Source organism: Zalophus californianus, chromosome 5 (assembly GCF_009762305.2).
Source record: "Zalophus californianus isolate mZalCal1 chromosome 5, mZalCal1.pri.v2, whole genome shotgun sequence".
NCBI lineage: Eukaryota > Metazoa > Chordata > Mammalia > Carnivora > Otariidae > Zalophus > Zalophus californianus.
Window position 1 is genome coordinate 73,575,070 of NC_045599.1, and position 18,490 is coordinate 73,593,559.

Below are 18,490 nucleotides of genomic sequence, written 5' to 3' on the forward strand. Positions count from 1 at the left end.
TTAGAAGACATACTGTTGAAGCCAAAAATCATGGGCAGTATTTATCTGTGGGATCTGTTTGTCATTTGGCATCCTGAACATTACATGTCCCCAGAGCAAGGCAAACCTGGCACCATACTTTGAAAAATAACTCAACCAATAATATAATTTCTGTATATGAGGGCCAGGTAGTATTACGAAAATCTGCAGATTCCAATTACAGAACTCGGGAAAATATTTCAAAGCTGAAACAATCAACATCTTTTTGGCCCAGTAACTGGACAAAATTTTCTCTACAAAGCCAAAGTTCAATATTTTAATTCAGTTAAAGCCCGGGACCCAGTACACCTGTCATTATTGCTGCATTCTTTGTGAGACTCCCTCTAGTGGCCCACAAGAGTTAGCTTCCTGAACAAGCACACTTGGACGAAGATTGGGGAGTTCCGTGGCAGTTCATTCTCTTTGTCTAATTTGATGGAAACTGGTCTCCTATCAAATGTGAAGGTGAAATCAGGGGAAGGGTGTGAAATGTCAGCCTAAAGACCCCCTACCCCCTCCCAGTGGGACCAGGAGGTGAAGGACCTAGTGATTTTACGACAATGAGCACTAAGAAAAACCCTTGAAGCTCTGAAATCCCAGGGACTTGACCTAAAGTGTGAGGGCCAACCCCAATGACATCACAGATCTTTCCTGTGGTCACAATGGTACTGAGCCACCCTGGGAAGATGCCCCAGAAACACAAAGACTTTAGTCAGATGGCAACCAAGTTTCCTCAGAGCTTTGGCTTTCTGAAAGACAAAATAAAAAACTCTCTGCTCCCTTTCAAAAAAGTCAAATCAACAAAAAAATCAAAAAGCCAGAAAATCAAGCATCATGAGCTCAGGTATTTATCTCATGGATTATTCAAGGTCTCTAAGTTCTCATTCTTGACGACCTTACCTATATTTCTTACTACATATAAACAAGGTATTAAACCCCAAAGGAGATCCTTGGATGGCTTGAGCACGATAGAGTAAGAAATCATTTCCTATTATTTTATAACACTTTGATCTAAGTGGCTGCATCTCAACAAAGTTTCCTAATGTCTAATGGAAGTACCTGGGATGATAAATTCTTCTAGCTGACTATGGGTGTGATGAATTAATGAATTAATGTAGGGGAGGACAGAAGAGGGGAGTGTAAAATAAACTAGAAGCCTCCCTTAACCTTCACCGTATGTACAGAAACTGTCCTTAATTTAAAAAAAAAAAAAAAAATTAACCACCAGGGCAAAAATCCACTTGCCTTAGTTCCTGATTTGATTTAGCATTCTGGTTGCCTAGTTACAGATGTAAACAAAAGTGCCTCCCCAGCTGCAGAGGAACAGCCGAAGGAAACTGATGGCCCCCTTCCTGGCTCAGTCAATGACCAAGAAAAGAAAGCAAGTACTTTTAGCCATTCATACTAAAAATACAATATTTTGCTCAGCTTCTTTAAAGCTTAGCGTTGTTCAGAGAGTTCTAAGGAGTCCTAGAAGAGTTGTTTATCTTCTCGCTCTACCTACATTTCTTGTTTGTTCTGCTTTGACAAAGTGACTGGTGACCACACAAGCTGAAAAGAGAGAGGGTCTCAATATGTGAATACATTCATTGGACTGACTTTTAATATGCAGGGCTAAATATGAACACAAATTTGATCATTATTTTTTATAAAGATTCAAAAGAAACTATGATAAATGCACGATAGAGACTTTATCTCTAACATGAAAAAGAGAATAGCTAAATAGGTTTCTTTTATTGGTACTTGTCATCAGTGAAAAAGAACATTTAAAGAAGCAGTATTTTTAGACCTCACCAGGGGATGCAGCCTCTGGTGATGGAAAGAGCACTGGAAAGCTAGCACAGTATCAAGCACTGGATTTTGGTTTCTGTTGGCTGTAGCACCCACTGGCTGTGTGACTTGCAGCAATTACTTAACCTCTCTGTTTCCTCTTCTGTGAAATGGGCTAATTAGGCCTATCATTCAAAGATGTGAGGTTTGAATGAACCACTAAGATAAAGAGTTTAGTAAGTAAGAGAGACTCGGTCAATTGTTAGAATATGATTATTATTATCATCATCTATATGATCTTGAGGAAGTCTGCTACTTCTCTAATCCTCAGATTCCTTGCCTATAAAAATGATCATCTTAAATTCTTTCTGCAATAAGGTAGGATTTCAGTAAAGACAATGATTCCCACCTTATAGGGCATTATATATGTGAAAGTATTTTATAGGCTCCAGTTAAGCCATAAAGGAACACAACATTTTAAAGTATTGTTATAAAACAGGTGAAAACTGACACATGTAAAAAGTCCATGAAGAGCCACCGACTTGTTTGTGAGAATTGTTATATAATTACAGCCTAGCTTGTAGGAATAGAGATGAAGCAGAGCTGCCTCCTATATGCAGTTAGCAAAGATAGAAAAATTTACATATAAACTTATGTTAGATACATCAAAATTTGCATATAAGAGGAAACAAACAGGCTGCAACATTAACAGCTTTTGCTCTCTGTAGGTAGTACAATTACAATGAGAATTTCTTTTTTCTGTATCTTTTACTTTTCTATATTTTTCCAAATTTTCCTCCATTATCAGGTCTAACGTGTTACTTTAAACGTATGTGAGTTGTAGCTGTGTTTTTAAGAGGATGCTATTTATGGTCTTCAACATAAGACTTAAAAATAACATAAAAGTGAAAGATATATCCAACTGTTTCTCTTGAGAAGGGGGAAGGAGACAATCACCTAGTAATTCAGTGTCCTTGGACACAATATTCACAGTCTTTCATTCCACAAAAGGGAATGAAAGGGCTCCTAGGTGCCAAACATGGAAGGCCAGGGAGCAGCCAGTTGCTGAGGGAATACCACAGGCAGACCAGGCCAGGGTCACCATGGAGAGGTGAGAAGCAAGAGCAGCACTGAGTAGGCCAGTAGCCCAGGGTCCAGCTCTGTTCCAGCTCGAACCTGGAGTCAAAACACAGAGCAGGGCAGAAGGCCAGTCATGTTCTGTAGGTAGTTAGGATGGTTTCCATAACATGGACCCCTGGGTGCCCAGTGGATCAGTGTACCCATCCTCTAGGGGAAGACCTGGCTTCAGAGCCTCAGATCCCACTCAGCAATGGGGAGAGAGGGCCTAAAGCATGATCATGGCGGTCACTGGCTCCATTTTGAGCAACCTTAAGCCATGCTGGTTGTCCACCGCCAAGTGGGCAGGGTCAGGAGAGCCTAACTATTGTCAGGCGGTCTTTATTAGCTTCCTTGATAATAAACTCACTTTTTTATTTTTTTAAGTTTTACTGGAGGAGAGAGCTTTCCACTTAAGTCTCTTGGGTGTTAATTAAGAAGTAAGACATGGTAGTTTTGCAAAAGGAATGATTTCTGTTTGTGGGTCTTAAATACTCTGCTCACCATGATCATATACAATAACATAAACTAAGAAAAATATCCCAGGAAACTATTTTAAGTTTTAAACTGAGGCGAAATACCACTCATACTCTCCCGATTGAATCCAGTTCAGTGATGGGCTATTAAAATGAGCATAAGTCTGTGTCCTCTTTTTGATCTTAAAAATAAAGAACTTTAGAGTTTAAAACAGTTTTAGCATATGTCAAACAGTGAGTGCATTTGGCAGTCTCTTTCCTCCGAGAAATGCTCTTAAATTATGAACTTTGGTACAAGGGGAACTTTCTAGTAGTGCTATGTTATTGGATGAGTTAAGTTCATATGGCCAGCTATGTTAAACACTAGTAAGTTATGTACAAAACTGTGCTCTGCCTTCATTTCTCATTGACTGTAATAATCTGACATCCAGGTTTCATAGAAAACAAAATTACCTGGATAGACTAGATTTCTAGTTTGGGACTTCATTTTTGAAAACTAGTTGTTTCCCCTCGGAAATTAGCATGTTGGAGTAAATTCATTCTGTGAGAACTCCTTTAGTAACTCATCCAATAATCATTGGATATTTCACTTAAAATTTTTCTAAGAATAATCCATGGCTTTGAATTGTCCAAAAAGTTTTTCCTGTGATACCAATCTATGAAATGAAGCTCTCTAACTTGATTTTGGTTTTAGTCTCTAGAAATACAGATGGAGCATGTGTAAGTTTAACTGGGCTGATGGGCTATAGTATATATTTTGTTTAAAATTAAAATATTTATATAAAAATAAGATCGGTAAGACTTACCTATAAAGTAGCTGATGATACATTTTAAACCCATGACCTTTGTTTTAGGTAAGATTATCTCCTGCCACAATGTCAACCAAGAATTCTACAGATCTAGTTCAGTATGTTGACACGTAAGTCTGTAAAGTGCAACCCATTTCAACTATTTACTATATTTAATGATTCAGCTAGAGATTAAAGTGCCTAAGATCTTTGAGTTCATATAAATGGATTCTCTGCTTTCAGAAGAGACTGCATAAGCAACTTCAGAAGATGACCCTCTCTATGCTATTCTTTTCTCTTTGACCAAACAAGCCCATTTTATAGCCTCCTCTTTAAGTAACTTCCATAGGTTCCTATAGATTATGAATCATACAACATAGTCAATGAATGACATATGAAAAGATCACATAGAGTTAACTATGACTTTCAAAATACACCAAATTAATCTATTAGGATTTTGTTATAAAAACTCAGAAATTTTTAAGTATATTAAATGAATCATGAGAAAATTCTGTTTTTGCTGCTTACAGTGCCACACCTGGACCTCATCCAGGGAAGGTCTGCAGAAGAGGGACAACTCTGTGGGCATGGGAATATGACACATTATTGATACATATACAGTGTCCGAAAGACCCTTGAATTCCAGTTGGTAAAGGTGGCATCACAGAGGCAATGCATATTCAATTGAGTTGTTTTCTATTTTGCATGTCGAGGGAGGATTTGGTCTGAGGCAACAATTAATGTTTTTAGGGCACTTGGGATTTCATCTCTATATGACCTCAGTCAGTCCCATAATGTCTCTTGGCTTTGGTTCTTTCATTTGCCGAACAAAGAGGTTAGATTAGAAGATCCCTCGGACCCACTGTAACTTTAAAATGATTCTGATCCTGGGGCATCTGGGTGGCTTAGTTGGTTAAGGACCTGCCTTTGGCTCAGGTCCTGATCCTGGAAGTCTAGGATGAAGCCCTGCATTGGGCTCCCTGCTCAGTGGAGAGTCTGCTTCTCCCTCTGCCTTCACCCCACTCATGCCCCCCCTCAAATAAATAAATAAATAAGATTTTTTAAAAATAAGATAAAATAATTCTGATCCTAAAATATATATTATGACCACAGAAGAAATTTAGCAAACAAATGAAATGAGTCAATGAGAAGAGAAAAGTCTAAATACTGGATTTTTATTTTTTATATTACCTTTAACAATGAAGATGATAAAAATTTTAAACTCACAGATTTTTATTACAATCTGTTCACAATTAAGAGTTTCCCTGATCCTTAGCCAATTGAATTAGCACACCACAAATACTTCAGCCACAGTATTTCAGCCCCTCTTTTCATGCTGCCCATAACTTGTATTTGCTCATATGACAATAAGGCCATAATTTAGGGAAAATGAAACCAAACAAAGGAAAAGGATTTTTTTAATGTTTAAAAATACAACTGAGGGGGGGTGCCCGGGTGGCTTAGTTGGTTAAGCGACTGCCTTCGGCTCAGGTCATGATCCTGGAGTCCCGGGATCGAGTCCCACATCGGGCTCCCTGCTCAGCGGGGAGTCTGCTTCTCCCTCTGACCCTCCCCCCTCTCATGCTCTCTCTCTCTCTCTCATTCTGTCTCTCAAAATAAATAAATAAACAAAATCTTTAAAAACAAATACAACTGAGGGTTCTAGAGGGGAGGGGGTGGGGGATGGGTTAGCCTGGTGATTGGTATTAAAGAGGGCAAGTATTGGATGGAGCACTGGGTGTCATATGCGAACACCGAATCATGGAACACTACATCAAAAACTAACGATGTAATGTATAGTGACTAACATAACATAATAAAATTAAAAAAAATACAGTATTTTAATGTTTAAAAATACAATTCGGATCAGTGACTTTTTTCTGAGTGAAGGACAATGAATGTGGTAGGCATAGAAATAATTATTTTACATGGATATATTAGCTAACCTTGCCATCCGAGGAAGAAAGGGAGACTTGTTCCTACCTGAATCCACACATGCTAAATGGAAAATAGAAATCATTCTTCTGATCTGTCAAATTCCAAGATGAACCCAAGTGGATTTCTTTAGCCCAGGCTGCTGACCTACATCCCGGGAGATGACAGAACAAATTCCTGGAAGACGGTGACAATCTTGAAAAGAAATCCAAGGAAATTTTTGCCATTTCTTGGATTCCAGAGAAACTAAAATTAAGACAAGGGGGGAGAAATATTCTCTAATTCAAAGCAAAAACATAATGAAGATTATCTAGTCCCGGAATTCATTTCTACCTTGATCTCCCCCAAAACCCCTCTCTTGTGGTCGAAGCCATATATCTAGAACTTCTAGGTACCACCTGAGATAGTTTTGTTTTGTTTTGTGTTTGATCTTTCCCCTGTGATCTCCCAGAGCAGGCTGCAAGCTTTCTAAAGGCAGGGATGGTATAACCTTACCCCTATAGTACTAGCCTATGGCGGTGCATTGACTATCGATTCCTGTGGAACCATAGTTGATAGACTTAATGGAGAGTCATGGGGGAACAACTGAATCTTTAAGAGTCAGCTTCGTGCAGCAGACTCCTAGGTAGCTGATTAACTGGAAAAGCAAAATGGTACTCGGGCATTTCAATCATCAGTGCAGATACTTTATACTGACAGGTCGAATCCAATAAAATAAACAGAAAAACAACAAATTTTTAAAAATTGCTTCATCCTTCAAGCCATAGTACTCAGTGAGCAGCAACAAATTTACTGATATGCAAACAAGGTACTTATACAAGCAAAAGTCATTATCAACTCATTAAACTGCCTGAATATATATTACATATTTGCAGAGGTTCTGCCTTATAAATCTATACGGGAACATTTATAGGAAATACAAAAAACCAAACACTAACCACAACCAAAAAAAAAGTAAAAATCCAGCAAAGATTCACGCTGTGAGGAAGGTTTGCACATTAAAAAGACTGGCAGGACCGAGTGCTTACAGGGCTCTGCTCAGCCTCAGGCAGTTGGAGCTACACCCACACATTATTAGTACTTGTTAAATGTTAGGTCATATTAATAATCCATGGGGCAGGGGGAGGCGGAATGCTTGCAATCATTTATAGGACAATTATGGTGACATTATATTAAAGGCAGTAAATAATTATGATTGCCACATGTGTTTGTTGATTCACAATGACAGGGTAGCCCATGCTTATTTAAGCTTGATTGAACAGGAAGGCACCAAAGTCTTTTCTCTTTTTCTTCTTTTTTTTTCTGCTGGCAGAAGGAGCACGGCATGGAGGCCAGGCACCTCAGGTCCACTCTTAAATCCGCCTCTAATTAGCTATGGGACCTTGAGAAAAAGAAAATGTCTTTTCTTTGTGGGCAGTCTCTGCCTCTTCTGTAAAATGGGGTGGAGTTTTCAGTGATGGTGAGCAGCCGAAGTCCAAGGGCTGTCTGTGTTCACAATCAGATCCAGATTTCACTTCCAGGATGCAGATTAGAAAGCCACCTCTGTTTGCTACTTCTCAACTCTGTTCACAATTTCTCATAAACATTCTTTTATGTCATAACATAAGTGGCTAAGATTTAAGAACATAGATTATTCCCCTATGGGATTTAATTTTGAATAGAAAACAAATGCTGCCGATAAATCTCTTTTTTATTTTTCTTCAATTGACCCTACTGAAAAAAAAATTCTGACCTCTGAATCAAATAATTCCTAAGGTCTCTTCCATCCCTAAAATTCTCTGGTCTTCTAAAACTGGTTATTTACCTTTTATTCACTTTACAAACACTTATTGAGCATTTACTATGTGCTAGGCACTTAGAGAGTCATCAGGGAACAAGACAGACTAAGCCTCCCGGCCTCGTGGAGATTCCATTCGAGCAGGAGGAAGAGATACACATTGTTGGATAACCTGTCAAGGCAGGCTTTGCTGAGAAGTCCGATGTGAGCAAAAAATCAGGAGATGAGGGAGCTGGCTGTGTAGACGTGTGTGCGAAGAGCAAAGTTTCCAAGGCATGGGGGCAAAGATGGCTGGAATGAAAAAGAGAAAAGTATAAACTTGAAGTATCATGCCCCCGGGCCAGGGAAGTGAAGTTGTTTGGTACTGAGGAGTTGTCCAGGCTGGGCTACAGCCAGTGGGTATCTCGTGAGTTCTCTCAGGAGTACCCTCTGGGAAGATGAGGGGTCTGGCTGACAGCCAAAGAAGGGTATTTAAAATTTGGATCCATAAAACTATCAGTAAGTGAAATGGGCAAAATAAGACATGATTGATGATCTCTCTTGGTGAGTAGAATATGGCATTAGGGGTCTGGGAAGTATTTATTTTCACAGTTTTCCCTCTGTACCATGGCAGACATTTTATTATATCCCCGTGATGCACTGCTTTTCTTGCTATATGATGAAGACAGATATTTTACAGTAAAGGACAGGAGAAAGAAAGACCAAACACTGTTGGTTGAGCTTTCTATGGGCTAGGTGATGTAACCTTGGATATCTTTTGGGTTTTATTTTGCAACATCCTATCCATCCATGAAGGCAACCAGCTCCCAGGAAAGAAAGTTCAAAACAGCCTACACAGCTTGTGAAGGCGGGCACTCTGGGTTTGTTAGCAAGGATTCTATGACCTGGCAAACCCTCTTGCACCTGGCACAGCTCCCTGGCCCCACTGACCATATTCATTGCTAAAGCTTCCAGCTCTTAGGCCATGGTAATCTCCTCACTTCATCCTCTCAATAACCCTAACAGAGGGAAAGTGTCACTATTTTAACGGCAAAGACCCTGGGGTTCAAAGGAGTCAAATATTTGTCCACACACAATACTATGACAGGACCAAGATTCTAACCCAGAAATCTATGTCTAGATTTCCACATGCCCTGCCAGCAATCCGCTCAATACATGTGTGTGTGCACATGCACACATACACACACATGCAACGCCCCGGGACATTTCACCTGCAGCCCATCCCTGGAGCATGAAAGATGTGATACGACCATAGACTTCTGGTCTTCCTCCATGAGGGCCCCTCTGTGAGGTGTGGCCAGCCTGGACTCTCGGCATCTTAGCCGTGCCTGGGAGGCACCACCGTCAGCCTCAGTGCAGTCTCTTATTCGTCTCTGGCATCTTCTAGATTCCATCTCTAGCCCCTTGCTGTGATGGGCGAGACTCTGGCTGTGGGTGGACACAGCTATAGTAATTGGGCATGACCCACAGCAACCCCCCTGCCATATTGGTTAGGGTAGGGGCTGCCCAGATGAAACTCAGTACCTCCCCCAACCCCCAGGAGGCCCTCTGGATTCTTGCCACACGTAGGAGCTTCTGCTCAAGCGAGAGAACTGTGCTGGGGTCAGGTTGAGGCTGGACTCGGTTCTTTAGAGCAGAGAGGGAGCCCCTCCAGCCTCTGGGCCTCAGAGAGGACCCTTAGAACTCCACGGAGAGATGCAACCCAAGCAGAGGAAAGGTGACTGGTAGATACATAATGTATCCTGAGAAAACACAATGTAACAGGAAGAGCTACTGATTGGTCTAAGCCAAGTTGCTGTGATGCAGGAAAAAAAAAAGAGTCAAAAATAGCAGCTTACAACGTTTCCCAGCCGAGTTACTGCCAATCTCCAAGCCTCAGATTCCATCCGAATTGAGAAAAATTTTACCTATGTAGTGGTGGGGATGAAATGAAATAATTTTTATGGAAGTGACATGTCGACCATAGGCATTATATGGAAATAAGATTGTGTAATAATAAGTTCCTTACATTCGTCCTGGGTTAGGAACTTCCCTTAAGTTATGTACCATCTCTCCTAGGGCTGCCATAACACAGTCTCATAAATTGGGTAGCTTAAAACAACAGATATTTATTGCCTCACAATGGGAGGTCAGAAGTCTGAAATCAAGGTGTCGGCAGGGCTGGTTTCATCTGAGGGCTCTGAGGGAGAATCTGTTTCATTCCTCTCTCTTCGCTTCTGGTGACCGCTGGTAATCTCTGGTGTTCCTTGGCTTCTAGATGCATCACTTCAATCTCTACCACCGTATTTGCCTGGTAGTCTCCTTGTGTCTCCATCTTTCCATGGCCGTCTTCTTATAGGGGCGTCAGTCACACTGGATTATGGGCCCACCCTGCCCTATCATCCCAACTAATTACATCTGCAATGACCTTATTTCCAAATGGTTACATTTTGAGGTACCAGGAGTTAGGACTTCAACATACCTTCTGGTGGGGAGACAATGCAGCCCGTAATTCCATCTAATAATTACTAATAATCATCGTAAGAACATATGTAAAAGACACTTATTGGCATTACAAAGCACTCCAAGTACATTAAGTAAACTGATATCCTTCAAGCAGTTGGGTCGGGCGGGAGTCCTGGTCTCCACAGGACGACGCAAGGACGGAAGGGCAACCCAAGGAAGGCTAGAGATAGTAAAAGGCCGAGACAGCGCCTGAACCCCAGTCTTCAGATTCCAAATATAGTGTTCTTTACCCTGGAGACTCCCATAGACAACACATACACCCCCCCCCAAAATAGCCAGGCAATATGGAAAAGTGTCACAAAAACGCTACAAAGTGCGATAAGAACTCCAAATATCATCAAAACCATTTGCTGCTGCAGTTTGCACACGCTTTGCCTGTTAAGTGCAACCTATCACATCTCCATTCACACAGACACTCCGGAACCCCTGAATGCCTCCCGCAAGAAAGCCAATCACCCCAGGTGTATCATTCATTCTGGAATTTCACTGAAAATTTTACTAACGTGAGGTGTTTCCCTCATACAGTATAACTTTTCACTGGAAATTATCCACAACCAGTCTCCTTCTCCAATCTCTTCTCGGCTACATCCCTATTTAGAGTCCTGTCCTTTCCAGGCTCTTCCATGCAGACCTCGCACTGGCACAACCCTATCGGCTTTGGTCGGCCTCTTCCCAGACTGTACCCATGAAACCGGAGTTGCCTCCCTTAGGGCCCTAGAGCATTCAGTATTATGTAAAACTCAGCAACGGAGGCTTCTCTAGCTGCCAAAATCCATTTGCCAGGGTGGTTAGATACAAGCAACAGAGAAACCATGGAAAACATCTTTTCAATTTCATTGTTCCACATTCACTTACAGGTTATTTTTGTGAGGTCTCAAAATGTTCCCTAAAATGTCACTGTATATGTACGTTTTTTGCAGGACTCTAGGCACCAAGAATGGAGCTAGTCATCATAGATTTCACAAAAATGAAAACTGTCTTCAGTTCTCATCATTGTTCTAGAAAAGGCTTTCAGCTCTCAAACTTTTGCATCTTGAGTATTACAGGTTGCCAAGACGGTTATCAGAATCTCCTAAGTAAATGTAGTGCTCTATTCACAGGAACAGAACAGGCAGAGAAGTGAGAGGTTCTCTGTGCCGACGCATCTGTCAGCAATGACACAGCTGGTGCAAGTCACACAGAGCCTCAGAGAAACAGAACTCGGAGTTTGTGGAAAATCTGTTCAGATTCCGTTGTCAGCTCCATAATCAATGATTTATGGAAAGCCCAAATAGCTCTCTGAAAAGGCCCCCTGGGAATTCTTTCTCCTGTGGTTAGTAGCTCCATCTGGACTAGTCTGGAATATTCAGTCATTTCTTTACTTTCGCAGTTAAATTTAGATATAAGTCCCACTGATATAACATACTAATGAAACAGTGGGCTTGTTTTTGTTTTTAACTTACTGAAAGAATCAGAGTGGCCACATCTTGTTATTCAGTTTTTAACCATTTGGATGATCTCAGGCTTTGAACCAAGGTATCAGGAATCTTTCTTAGAAGATTGAGAATGTTCCTATGTGTGTTTTTTCTGGTGGTTGATTTAGAAAGCTCAATCGCAAAACAGTCTTCTCTTTTGTTACGGTAATGGAAGTGGAAAAATATACGAGCTCTATGTTTATCTTGCAGGAATCATGTAAAGAGAACTAAACAGAGCATTATCTGGTGCTTCATTAAGCATCATGAACAAATAATAATAAAACTCCCCATCTATAGTAAACCTTAAGCATGAAAAGAGATTTCAAAAAGGAATGCTCTCCGTTTAAGTGTAAAATAACTTCTAAAAATAAACTTTAAAAGCTAAAAGAAACCATAGAGTCCATCATTTATATAAGTCAGTTAATGTCCCCAGGGTTGCAGGAAAATATACTTGCATAGAGCAGGTGCTGCCTCCCTAGAGGCTTCCTTCGGTGTACCAAACAGCAACATCATGGAGCCCATCATGACAGGCAGGACCACAGACTGGCATCTGAGCAGAGGCGGCAGCCCCGTGCCCCTGGCCCCTCTGCTGGCTTCTGTCTCATGCCTCATACTGTCTCTGGATTCAGTCTTGACACCAGCCAACAGCACCCCCCGAAGAGTGAGTGAACGTGGGCTCCTCATAACACTGCAGTTCCGTGGCATTGGTTTCGCCACCCCCACCATGTGCCCCTCACAGGAACTATACAGAGCTTCACAACCATACAGCCAAGTAGGCCTGGTAGCCCCACTGAAGGATGAATTCAATTGAAACACTTGGTTGGTCAATGGTGGAACCCATATTCTACCCTCGGTCTATCTTGCCTACCACCTTGCCAAACTGCTTCTGACTACCCACTTGACTTGAGAGCTCATTCTCTATTTTACACATCAGCACTTCATTCTATTCTGCCTTGTAACATTCTATTCTGCCTTGTAACATTCACTAATTCACATGACCCATCTTAAATAAATCAGTGACGCTCAATATTTAGAAGACATTTAGAAACACCTGTTTATTTCAAATATGTATTCTTGCGGTGTCCCTCCCAACCTTCAAGATCATGATTGAACGAATCTGTGGTAGAGCCAAGGAATCTTCATTGTAACAACTTCCCTCCCTTCCCCACCCTCATCATACTAGTTCAAGTTTCTTTATGAGAAATACTGAATTAGACTAAGTTCCTTGAGGGACAGACCACTGTATATTAAGCATGGACTAGAGTAGATATTTAGTAAATACTTACTGATGTATTTTTTATTTCAACTGTCATTTTTATTGGTAGACTATTATAGATACAGTGCTTTCAGCTACACATAACACAAACTCCAACCAAAATGGTTGATTAGCTCACATTTTTATAAATCTAGAGTTTGGTTAATTTAGAGGCTTAACATCATCAAGTAGGTGTTTCCTATCCTTCCTCCCTGCCATCCTATTCTCCCTCATGATCACAAGATGGCTTCGGCAGCTCCAGACATCACATACAGATGTGACAACATCCAGCAAACAAGTGGGAAGTTCCTTCTTATGTATCTCTTCTCGAAAGCAAAGAAACCTTACCCAGAAACCCCACAAGATGTTTCCCCTTTCACTGGACTGGCCAGAATTGCTTCACATGCTTCTACTTAAACCACTTGCATCTCAACCCAGAAGGAGACCACCATGATTCACGTGCCCCGCTGAAGGACATGGCGGATGGGAGGATGAACCAAATCAGGCAGAAGCAGTGGGGGTGGGCAGGGTGGCTACGAGGAGTTAACCAACAATGTGTGCCACACTGGGAACACCTAAGAGTACACAAATACTCAATTTTGAGAGGAATGCAGCATCATTCACAAGTGTCTGTATGGGGTGGAAGTCTAGGGACCAAACACTCTCTTACTGGCACATGCAGGCTGCAGGTTGTGAAGAGACCAGAAAAAACACTCGCTCAAGGAAGATTGCAAGTAAATGTGCAGTCTGCCACTAGGCTATGTGTCACCATCAGCAGGGCCCGACACCCCCTTCCCTTCTGCCTGTGACTCACACAGCCCATCCAGGGGAGCACTGTCAGCATGCTGGTGTTTTAGAGGAATGGATTTTACATATATATGAGGCTCCATTTGGTAATTTTCCAGAAGAACGTTTTGAGCCAAATGAGTGGTAGAGGGAATTTAATGAAATCCTCAGCAAAGCCTTCTTTGTGCAGGGGAAAGGAAAGAGGAGCTTCACCTCGGCTGAGGCTGAGGCTACTTTATATTGCCCAAGAGAAGAAACTGTAAACCTTGGGGCTCTCCCAACCTGTACCTTTACGGCACCATTCCCGCCCCCCCCCCCCCCAATTTCCAACAACTCAGCCTTAAGGGAACAAACAGTCTAGCTAGAAAAAACAGTCAACAAATATTTATTGACTACCTACTTCATGTCAGGCACCCTTCTCAGTGTTGGAGACCATGTGGAAAACAAGTTAGATAAAGCCCCTGCCCACAGGAAGTTTTTATTCTAGTGATGGAGGGCAGAAAATAACACAAGGAAGATAATTTTAGATAATGACAAATGCTGGGGAGAAGATGAAATGGGGTATGAGGATAGAAAGTGACTGAGGAAGGGCGCTTAGGTGGCTCAGTCGGTTAAGCATCTGCCTTCTGCTCAGGTCATGATCCCCAGAGTCCTGTGATCTAGTCCCGCATCGGGCTCCTTGCTCAGTGGGAAGCCTGCTTCTCCCTCTGCCTGCTGCTCCCCCTGCTTGTGCCCTCTCTCTCCCTCTGACAAATAAATAATAAAAATAATTTTTAAAAAAGAAAGAACAAAAGTGACTGAGGAGAAGACTTGTCTGAGGAGGGGATACTGGATTTGAGATAAAAACAATGAGAAGGAGGCGACCATGAAGTGACTGCAGGGAAGGGCATTCCAAGCAGCAGGAACAGCAAGAGCCTAGGCTCTGGGTGAGGAACTAGTTTGGCATGTTTGCGGGACAGAAAGAAGATCCATGTGGTTGAATAAGAGTGAATGGATGGAAGACTGGGAGGAGCTGAGGTTGGAAATGAGAGCAAGGATTTTATTCTCAGAAAATGGATAAGCCATTGGAGGGTCTTAGACTTTTAGAAGACCACTCTAGCTGCTATGTAGAAGATGCACTTTTTGTTCAGACACAGAAGTAGAGGAGATAATAGTGGCCAGGACCAAGAAAGGAAGAAAGAACTCGGGAAAGAGTGGATTTGGAGCCTAGGGACACTTCTATGTGTCTATGTGTCATTTCTGCTGCCACTCTAACAGATCCCATGAGTAGCATTAATCAAATTGTGTCCCCTGCTTCTGCTTATTATCTCTTGGAATTATAGGAATATAGGAGAATTAAGCTTAACATTTGATTTTGGAGTCACACTGATGAGTTTCAAATTTTGACCCTGACATATATGAATTGTGTGACCCTTTCTTCTGTCTGGTAAATTTCCTCATTCCGGTCTCCCAAATCACTAGTTCATCCTTCAGCTATTTCCTGTCATATTTATCCCATCTTTTTTCTTTATTTAGACTATTATAATTTTTATGCCTAATATTTCTACTTTTTTACTTTTTTATGTTTTCATTCTGCTAACATCTTCCCTTTTTCTATTGTTTACTAGCCTTTTTTAAAAATGTCTTGTCAGGACACCTGGGTGGCTCAGTCCATTTAGCATCTGATCTTCAGCCCAGGTCATGATCCCAGGGTCCTGAGATCGAGTCCCGAGTGGGGCTCCCTGCTCAGCGGGGGAGTCTGCTTCTCCCTCTCCCTCTGACTGCCACTCCCCCTGCTTGTGCTCTCTCTCTCTCACTCTAGCAAATAAATAAAATCTTTAAAAAAAAATTAAAATATAAATTAAAAATGTCTTGTTGCATATATCTTACTATTTCTCTTACATGGGAATCTAACCCAGCAGATTATTTGTAGGCTAGTTGGTTTTGGAAAAGACTGTGCTCCTCAAATGTCTTGCTATTTTGGCCCATGAATTAATTTCCCTGGGGACTGTCAGCTTCAGTAAACTCAGGGGGCAGGGTGTGGATGAGCCCCAGGCACAGTAAAACCACAATCAACCACTCCTCGTCTTACAAAATAACTTGCCCTGTCAGGTCTTCACCTGTGCTCCTCAGGAAGAAGTAACAGTAGGAGACCAGTTGCTTTTCCACCCCTGGGGCCTGTGAGTAGGACGGTGTAAAAACAAAGGCCCAAGGTCAGTTGCTCCCCAAGTTTTTTGTTACTGTTGTTTCAGGTTCTTACCAACGCAGGCCTTCTGCCTTGCCTGATCTGACTCTTGAGGACACTTAAACAAGAATCTGAAATTTCACACAAATAGAGCATTTGTCCCAAGGCTATCAAGGGGAAGAAGCAAGAGCAGAACTACACCAGTCTTTCTTCCCCATTTGACTCTCCCCTAGCCTCCCTGAGCTCTCTCTTGCCCCAGGCCTGAGGCGCCATCTGACTGAGGTTGGCTTGCCTACGAAACAGGCTCTGAGATGGAGATTGGGGAACAGAAGGCTCACATGGAGTGCTCTGGGGTCACTGCCAGGAAGGGAAGGAAACAGAATTGGGAAGAAAGAAAAGTATCATGATACGATTCCACAGGGAGCTCTGAAGCTGGGACCGTCCTCCCAGGTTGTTCTGAGATAGAGCAAGCGTGCCAAACCTTCATTCTCACACACTGACCTATCGCTAAGTTCAAGCTGCCCCAGGAAGTGGGCATAGCGCTGGGCAAAAGTGACTCTCTTCACCAAGGCTGCTCCCAGAGAAGCTGTTAGCTGAGGTCTGTCAAACTGGCAGCCCTCCCAATGCTTGGGGAAATATGCCCCTCCTTCCCAAAAAGGAAGCTGGGGGGCACATAATGGCACCCAATACACCACCCTACCGTACACATTCACCAGCTTAAAATAACCCCCACAGCACAAGGGTTTTTCACAGTTTTCTAAGTTTCCTTTCTAGATCCTCCAAGGTTTTAGGAGGGAGGAGGATAGGAAGCCAGCAGTCACGACAGGTCAGCATTTTGGTCAAGACCATAGTGAGCCCAGGAAATTTTACTCCTGAGGAACTGTGTAACTCATTTCCTTTCTTCAGAGAGTAGGTCACAAAAACAAGCAAAGTAAATTCAATAAAGGAAAAAAAAAACAAAGGACGAAACAAAAGTAGCTTGTCCTTTAAGAAGCTTATCTGTGGAGGGAAAGAGGAATATAGTAATGCCAGTAGAGGCTATCGGGATCTTACGTTTTTCTTTACCCTAATACTAACGAGCCCTAGCCTTTCGATTTTTTTCTAATTTACTGTGTTTACTTTTTCGCTGAACTTCTGATTCTTTTGTGAATCTCTGCCTTTGAGCTATCATTTCTCCCACCTTAGAAGGCAACACTCTCTTCAATCTGGAATTTTCAGGCATTAAATTTATATGGATCCAACTGGCTTGTTAGAATAGCGGGTAAAGTATGAAATGATTCCTGCTTAGGAAACGTGAAAAATGCATAACGTAAGACCAAGGCAGAAGTCAGATCTTCTTAGATGAGATGCAAACCAGGATTCTAACCAGGCAGGGGCTTAGAATCCTCCCAAACTTCCAAACTTCTCACAGGGGAGACAAGACTGTTGTAGAAGTGAAGATGCAAGTTCTGCTTCTGGCTCCTCCTACTCATTCTTGTAACGCCCCTGGTGTTGTTTCTTTTTCCTGACCAGGGGTCATTCGTTCCTTCCTGTGATTCCAAACACCCAGAGAAGTCAGCTAGAAGACAGACTGAACAACCAGGAGCGCACCATCACTTTCCTCCTTGAACAAGCCTTCCGCATCAAGGATGACATCTCTGCTTGTCTTCAGGGGACCCACGGCTTTCGAAAAGAGGAATTGCTTGCCAGGAAGCTACTGGAAAACCACATTCATACCATCACCAGCATCGTCAAAAAACTCAGCCAAAATATTGAGGTAGTTCTTTATTATCCTTATGTGCGCATCATCGTTTGACAACAATTATCAACCACCAATATCATCTTTCAACTATAGAAATGAGACACTATGGCTTAAGTTTAAGTGATTACAACAGTGATTACAACATGTTGCCCCAGAGGAAAACAGTTCAACTTTTCAACTGCTCATTTATGCCAAAGAGTAGAAGGAAATTCTATTCAAAAAGCATTTAGTGTCTATTCTGTGACAGCAGAGAGAATTGTTCAACAGTATGTCAGATACATTTTAATCTAAATCTCCAAGATTCTTTTCATGTAATCATCAAAAAATCTTAGTGAACTTTTAGAAGGTATTTTATTGGTATTTAGCACATAATGAATTGACCCCTAAAAAGTCAGTGCACTTCTCAAAGTGGTCAAAGGTGTTTCTAGGCATAATAGTGTTAAGAAAGTGACAAGAGGTTAGCGACTCAGTGCTTTTGAGATAATGACAAAATCAAGTACAGCACTAGTGCTAAAATAAGATACCAATTTAAAAGTCAAAACTTGTTGGTAATTAAAAAGAAAATAGCATTCTCAGAAATATCAAAATGCTTCTAGAATGTTCTATATTTTGATCTGGGTGGTTGATTATATTTGTCAAAATCCATCCAGATATACACTTTGATTTGTACCTTTTAATACATACTAATTATACCTCAATAAAATA

At 41.6% G+C, this 18,490-nt stretch overlaps 1 protein-coding gene across 8 annotated transcripts in view; it reads left to right on the top strand.

The window, feature by feature from the left end:
- The first annotated feature begins 731 nt into the window (after positions 1 to 731).
- FAM81B (family with sequence similarity 81 member B) overlaps positions 732 to 18,490 on the top strand; it is a 52,492-nt gene continuing 34,733 nt past the window's right edge. For 4 of the 8 annotated variants that reach the window (XM_027605950.2, XM_027605952.2, XM_027605957.2 and 1 more), the window contains exons 1-4: positions 736 to 862; positions 1,302 to 1,399; positions 4,235 to 4,299; positions 17,557 to 17,800. In XM_027605950.2, coding sequence (XP_027461751.1) covers positions 853 to 862; positions 1,302 to 1,399; positions 4,235 to 4,299; positions 17,557 to 17,800 — 417 coding nt within the window. In that variant the 5' untranslated portion in view covers positions 736 to 852. Of the gene's footprint in view, positions 863 to 1,301; positions 1,404 to 4,234; positions 4,300 to 17,556; positions 17,801 to 18,490 lie in introns of all 8 variants that reach the window. The other 4 variants (XM_027605953.2, XM_027605954.2, XM_027605951.2 and 1 more) reach the window with 4 other exon arrangements.